General features: G+C 61.6%; 1 protein-coding gene across 2 annotated transcripts; it reads right to left on the bottom strand.

Moving 5' to 3' along the window:
- On the bottom strand, window positions 1-6,172 carry TSPAN6 (tetraspanin 6). Of its 2 annotated transcripts, XM_064426464.1 has the most exons (8): window positions 6,044-6,172; window positions 5,758-5,946; window positions 5,252-5,326; window positions 4,593-4,691; window positions 3,739-3,894; window positions 3,021-3,104; window positions 907-1,006; window positions 1-692 (listed from the first exon to the last, which is right to left on the bottom strand). In XM_064426464.1, the coding sequence occupies exons 1-7, from the start codon at window positions 6,128-6,130 to the stop codon at window positions 938-940; spliced, it is 759 nt and encodes a 252-aa protein (XP_064282534.1). In that variant the 5' UTR covers window positions 6,131-6,172; the 3' UTR covers window positions 1-692; window positions 907-937. The 2 variants fall into 2 exon arrangements, with proteins under 2 accessions (XP_064282534.1, XP_064282535.1); XM_064426465.1 differs by lacking the exon at window positions 5,252-5,326.
- Between the last annotated feature and the right edge of the window lie 28 nt (window positions 6,173-6,200).

Below are 6,200 nucleotides of genomic sequence, written 5' to 3'. Positions count from 1 at the left end.
TTTCATAGAGTAAAATATCTTAATATTTATTGTGTCTCAGGACAAAAAGAATTCTACTCAATACATAAAATGAGTTGAAGCAGCATATAATACTGACAATCAAGTCACAGCTGAATCGGTGCAAGGACACCTACCAAGGTAAAGGCACCAGGAGCTACACCACCAACCCTCACTACAGCTTACAAAGAACCACTACAGCCCGCCCTCAAAGAAGTACAGCTATAAAAAAGAATATAAAACCCAGGGGAGGGAGGAGACAGCTTGGCAACAACCTTGCTGAGCCAAGGCTTCAGGCAGGCAGGGCTGGGTTTAACAGCCCCATCTCAACAACTGTGTCTGGAGACTGAGGGGATGTCAAGGGGCTGCCCGAGGCGAGGGGAAGCATCTCTTTCCCAGTGGAGGCACTGAAGATGAGCACTGGGACACCCGGGAGCCCCCAGCACAGTCAGCCCAGCACAGCGTGGCACTCGGGGCAAGAGCCGGGGGCTGCAGCCACCACAGCCACACCAGTTATTACCCCAGGCGGTGGCACAGCAGAGGAGTGTCAGGACAAGTCCCTGAGTGCACCAGGACAGCTGCTGCACTCCTTTCTACCAGCTAGTTGAGAAGAAGATCAGTCAGTTCAAAGCAAGATTTCACGACGTGGCATCCAGAGGAAAGCTGGAGGTGGAGGCATCATCCCCAGCCATTCCCTGCAATGCACACAGCAGGGTGTTAGCAGACAGGATGGATCTGTACACAGCCTGAAGTGACACAGGGTAAAATGACACAGGCTGAAGTGACACAGCAGACATGCTCTTGCAGGTGCCCTCTAACCCTAACCCCCTCCCCATGTGGGACCCCACCCCAAGGGTGACCAGCAGCAGCCAGGGGGGCAGAGGCAGCCCACCAGGCTTGCAGACATACCCAGGCACAGGCACAGAGCGCTGGGGGCCAGCTACACCATCTCATACTGATTGTTGGTGATGTACCGGGACAGGCAGCAGGACAGAATGATGCCAATCAACTGAAAAAGAGAGAAAACAAACCCTGCGTGTCAGAGGCAGCCAAAGCCAGGGAGAGGTGTTTTCAGGAGAAAACCTGACAAAGTGGTCCAGGGTTTTATGAAATCCAGGGATGGACAGTGGGTTTACAAACCCCACAAGGGCTGCTGCACCCTGCTTCAGAACCACTGAAAGTGGCTGAAGCACAGGATCCTGGCAGCACCACCTAAACAAGCTCCTCACTAGAGATGCTCCAGCTCCCATCCTGTTACAAGCTGCTTCACCAAGCATGGAGTGTTTTATGGTAATTGCAGAGATTACACAGATACCAGGAGCGTCACAGCCAATTACACAGCCACGGGAGAACGGCAGCACCTCTCCTGTGCAAGGACACTGGGGAAGCAAGGCTGCTGCTCTCACATCAGGAAGGCTCTGTTATCACAGCACAGCCTCCCAGCACCTGTGCAGACTCCAGGGCCAGACCCTGCACGACTCTGACCTCCACAAGCCAAGTTAGAGGCACATCAGCACAACGGGTCCCTGCCAGAGGCGCGACCCAGCCAAGCTTGCTGAAGGGCCAATAAATGCTAGGAACTGGTTACAATTCCTAAGCCTGCCATCAGCTGAGATAACGCTGCAGCTGGGAGTGTGTGTGCAGCTCCCTGCTCCTGCATCAGCCACAGCTCAGTGAGCCCAGCCCAGCCCAGCCCAGCCGGGAGGAGAGGCGCGAGCAGCGGGCACGGCGGAGCAGCTCCGGCTCTCGGGCTCTCCCAAAGCCCTCAGTACCACGAGCTGCGGGCTCCCACCTCTCCCCAGCTCAGTCCATCTGCTACAGAAAGCACACAGGGACAAGCTCTTACAGCTGAGTATCTCAGCAGGTTCCTGCTCCCCAGCCCAGTCCCAGCCCTGAAGCTCACACCACAGCCACTGGGTGAAGGGGAGGCAGAGTGTGAGCCCCTCCGAGGTCAGGGCTGGCTGCTCAGCACCAGAGCCCAGCCAGCTTGCACAGAGCAGCTGGAGGAGGGCCAGCTGCACATCCTGCAGCCCTCGGAAAGCCCTCGGCACCTCGGGAAGCCCCAGCCTGGCGTCAGCAGTGGCTGGGGGCAGGGGCCTCCCGCTTCCTGCCGGGATGGGGCTGCTGGGGCTGGGGCTGGGGCTGGGGATGGGGCTGGGGCTGGGGATGGGGCTGGGGATGGGGCTGGGGATGGAGCTGGGGCTGGGGCTGGGGCTGGGGATGGGGCTGGGGATGGGGATGGGGCTGGGGATGGGGCTGGGGATGGGGCTGGGGATGGGGCTGGGGATGGAGCTGGGGATGGGGATGGAGCTGGGGCTGGGGATGGGGCTGGGGATGGAGCTGGGGATGGGGATGGAGCTGGGGCTGGGGATGGGGCTGGGGATGGGGCTGGGGCTGGGGCTGGGGCTGGGGCTGGGGATGGGGCTGGGGATGGAGCTGGGGCTGGGGATGGGGATGGGGATGGGGCTGGGGATGGAGCTGGGGATGGGGATGGAGCTGGGGCTGGGGCTGGGGCTGGGGCTGGCCAGCACGCTGCTGCTGCTGCTGTGGCTCCTGCAGGAAGTGCCCTGCACCACAAACTGAAGGAGACGTTGGGAGAGAGGACATCAGGGTGGTAGGGTGGTCAGCCACCACCAGCACAAGTGGTGCCACACTGGCACTCACGGTGACCCCACCACATGGCGCAATGCCAAACGCCCTCCTGATATCAGTGTGGGTGGGCAAGAAAAGGAAGGGCACAGATTTGATCCCTGCCAACAGCAGACTGAGTTTGTCCATCTCTGTTTTTTCTTGGAGTCTGTTGTCTCAGAGGGGAGATCTTCCCAGATAAACCTGGGCTAAGGAAACAGAGCTGGGGCACAGCAGGCAAATTAAACCCAAGGGGAATCCAGAGTAGCTGCTCCTCCCTGACTGAAACCAACCGTGCCTTTTGTACAGACCAGACTTTGCACTGGAATTAAACACCTCTGGAGACACGCTGGCTTCACTCTGCCCTCCTCCCGAGCCAGACAAGGCAGACTCACCTGGAAACAAGCTATGCCAAAGGAGATTCCGGCCACAACGCTCATTTTGGACTCCATTGTTGACGTTACCAGGAAAAAACAACCCTGCAGAGGAAGCAAAGCAAGCACGTGGACCCAGTGCTCTCCAGCCCGGGAGTACAGCCCAGCTCCTCCCCAGAGCACGGGCAGCTCCAGGGGAAGATGCTCCTGGGCAGCAGCAGCAGGTCCTGGCTGGCCCCTCCTGCCAGGCCTGGGCAGAGCCATCTGCAGCCTCCCAGCCCAGACGCCTTATCAAGGGGAGCACTGCCCTTGGGCTGCTCCCAGCCTGAGCCAGGTGACTCAGAGGAACCCTTGCATCACCCAGCCATCCCTGGGGATGGGGCCACACACCCTCACCACGGGTCAGGACTTTGCACCCAAGGGAGATGTCAGCACTGCCGAAACAAACTTTATTGGGAAGCTACTTCCTTGCTCACCTGTTCTTCAAAACACACATCCCCAAAGACTTGGGTATGGCTGGCCCCTCATCTTGAAGGAGGGTGTGGGGGAGCCTCAGACAGAAGGGAGGACTGCACAGCCTTACCCACTCCAGGGGAGTCCCTGGGCCACTGAACACCAGCATCGACAGGGCAGCTCTCCTTTCCAGCCTGCCAGGGACAGACCAGCCCTCCTCCACACACCCATCCCTGCCCTTCCCACCTCCTGGACCAGCAGGCAGATTTTTCCGAGCTTAACCTACATCCACAAACACTTTCAGCTTGGCCTTGTTTGGGTCTTTCAGGTCTTGCTCGGAGCAGTCGTTCTGGCTCTTGCAGCAGCTGGCGGGGATGCCCCTCTGGCTGAAGTACTCAGTCCTCTCCCAGTCAGAGTAGTTCTGCACCCCGCAGCAGTGCAGCTGGGGGGAAAGCACAGTGGGGAGCCTGGTCAGCCCAGGGAACTGAGCCCTGCTCCCACCAGCAGTGCCGTGGCTCCCCCACCCTCACCTCACCCAGCTTCTGCCAAACTCCAAAGCCTGTGAGGGGATGCCAGTGCCACAGAGGTCACAGGGGACATGCTGGGCCAGGGCAGCATTCCCACCTGCTGGCAGCCCAGGGCTCTCCCCCATTCCCCCCAGGGCTCTCCCCCATTCCCCCCGGGGTTTTCCCCCCAGGGCTCTCCCCCATTCCCCCCAGGGCTCTCCCCCATTCCCCCCCGGGCTCTCCCCCATTCCCCCCAGGGCTCTCCCCCATTCCCCCCTGGGCTCTCCCCCATTCCCCCCTGGGCTCTCCCCCATTCCCCCCTGGGTTCTGCCCCATTCCCCCAGGGTTTTCCCCCATTCCCCCCAGGGTTTTCCCCCATTCCCCCCAGGGCTCTCCCCCATTCCCCCCCGGGCTCTCCCCCATTCCCCCCAGGGCTCTCCCCCATTCCCCCCAGGGCTCTCCCCCATTCCCCCCTGGTTCTCCCCCATTCCCCCCAGGGCTCTCCCCCATTCCCCCCAGGGCTCTCCCCCATTCCCTCCTGGGCTCTCCCCCATTCCCCCCAGGGCTCTCCCCCATTCCCCCCGGGCTCTCCCCCATTCCCCCCTGGTTCTCCCCCATTCCCCCGGGCTCTCACCGTTCTCTGGATGGTGTCCACGGCCTCGCTGTGTGGATCTGCAGTCACGTTGTAGTCCTTCAAGGCCAGCTCCAGGTTACTCTCAAAGCTTGTCTTTATCTGTAAGAGGGGTGTCAGGGCTGTCCCTCGGCCTCAGGACCCCAGCCTGTGTCAGTCCCGGCTCGGGGTGGCAGCAGTGACCCCGGCCTGGCCAGCAGGCATTTCCCAGGAGCAGGCAATTAGAGGCTGCATTAAAGGGCAGGCTGGGTGCACTGTGGCAGCAGGGATGCTGTCTGTAATAACAAGGACGTGCTCCCTCCCAAGCAGGCACAGAAACCCTCCCAGGAGCTTTAATTACTGACATTATTGCAGAAGGTACACCAAAGCCAGAAATTACAGTCCAGGGCTACTCTGCCTGTTCTGACAGAGGGACAACGTGCTGTGCTGGGCTGACCCTGCACCCAGGCTGCTCCTTCTGGGTCCTCACAGGGACCAAGCTGCTCCTCGTGCTAGTTTAACCCTATCTTTGCTGAACCAAGCAAACCACACTAACCCCATCCTTGCCAAACTGCTCCCAAGCAGCCCCTGTGTCCCTCAGTGACATCTGCGACTGCACTGGGGTGAAAGCAGCTCAAAGTCACTCTGCAGCCCTGGGACATGGCACTGGCACCCAGACTCACCTCGTGCCTGAAGACGAACCCCACGATGGCAGCCACCAGGACGATGAGGAAGATGAGGGACAGGAGCATGGCATACTGCGGGCAGAAAGGATGGGATGGGAGGGGAGGGGATGGGTGGGATGGGGCGGGATGGGATGGGATGGGATGGGATGGGATGGGATGGGATGGGATGGGACAGGAGGGGAGAGTGGAGAGGGACAGGATGGGATGGGATGGGATGGGACGGGAGGGGAGAGTGGAGCAGGGCAGGATGGGATGGGAGGGGAGGGGAGAGTGGAGAGGGACAGGATGGGATGGGACAGGAGGGGAGAGTGGTGCAGGACAGGATGGGATGGGACAGGAGGGGGGAGTGGTGCAGGGCAGGATGGGGTAGGGCAGGATGGGACGGGCAGGGTAGGGATGGGAGCAGGCAGGGATAGGCTGGGATGTGTCGGGATGGGTCAGGACGGGTCGGGATGGGTCAGGACAGGACAGAGCTCCATCCTGCCCCGTCCCAGGCCACCCACCAGCTTGAGCATCCAGGTGCTGCCGCGGCAGGTGGCGAAGCAGCCGAAGGTGCCCAGCAGCACAACGACGGCGCCGGCGCCCACCAGCACGAAGGGCACATTGGTGGCTTTCTCGTCCAGCAGGGAGAAGTAGACGGCCAGGCTCACCCTGCCCCAGATGCCCACGGCCAGCAGCACAATGCCCGACACCTGGCGGGGAGAGCGGAAAGCCGCGCTGGCTCGCGCCTACCGCGGCAGGGCGGCGCGGCCCCGAGCGCGGCGGGGGACAGGGCGGGCGGGCGCTCACCCAGAAGACGAAGGTGTAGGTGAGCAGGACGCTCTTGAGGCAGGTGATCACCGGCTTCGTCTGCAGCCGCCGCGACGCGGACGCCATGGCCGACAGCGGGCGGGGCGGGCGGGGCGAGACACGCCCCCGGGCGGGGCGGGACACGCCCCCGAGCGGG

Source organism: Passer domesticus, chromosome 7 (genome assembly GCF_036417665.1).
Source record: "Passer domesticus isolate bPasDom1 chromosome 7, bPasDom1.hap1, whole genome shotgun sequence".
NCBI classification, from domain to species: Eukaryota; Metazoa; Chordata; class Aves; order Passeriformes; family Passeridae; genus Passer; species Passer domesticus.
Note: the sequence above shows the minus strand (reverse complement) of the source record. Positions and strands in the feature narration are given on the sequence as shown.

What these genes read in the sequence shown, in the direction of transcription:
- TSPAN6 (XM_064426464.1), bottom strand. Translation starts at nt 6,130, where the DNA reads ATGGCGTCCGCGTCGCGGCGGCTGCAGACGAAGCCGGTGATCACCTGC. An exon ending in CCTACACCTTCGTCTTCTGG is followed by an intron (nt 5,947 to 6,043) that starts GTGAGCGCCCGC and finishes TCTCCCCGCCAG; the next exon opens with GTGTCGGGCATTGTGCTGCT. An exon ending in AGCTGAAAGTGTTTGTGGAT is followed by an intron (nt 3,105 to 3,738) that starts GTAGGTTAAGCT and finishes CTTCCTCTGCAG; the next exon opens with GGTTGTTTTTTCCTGGTAAC.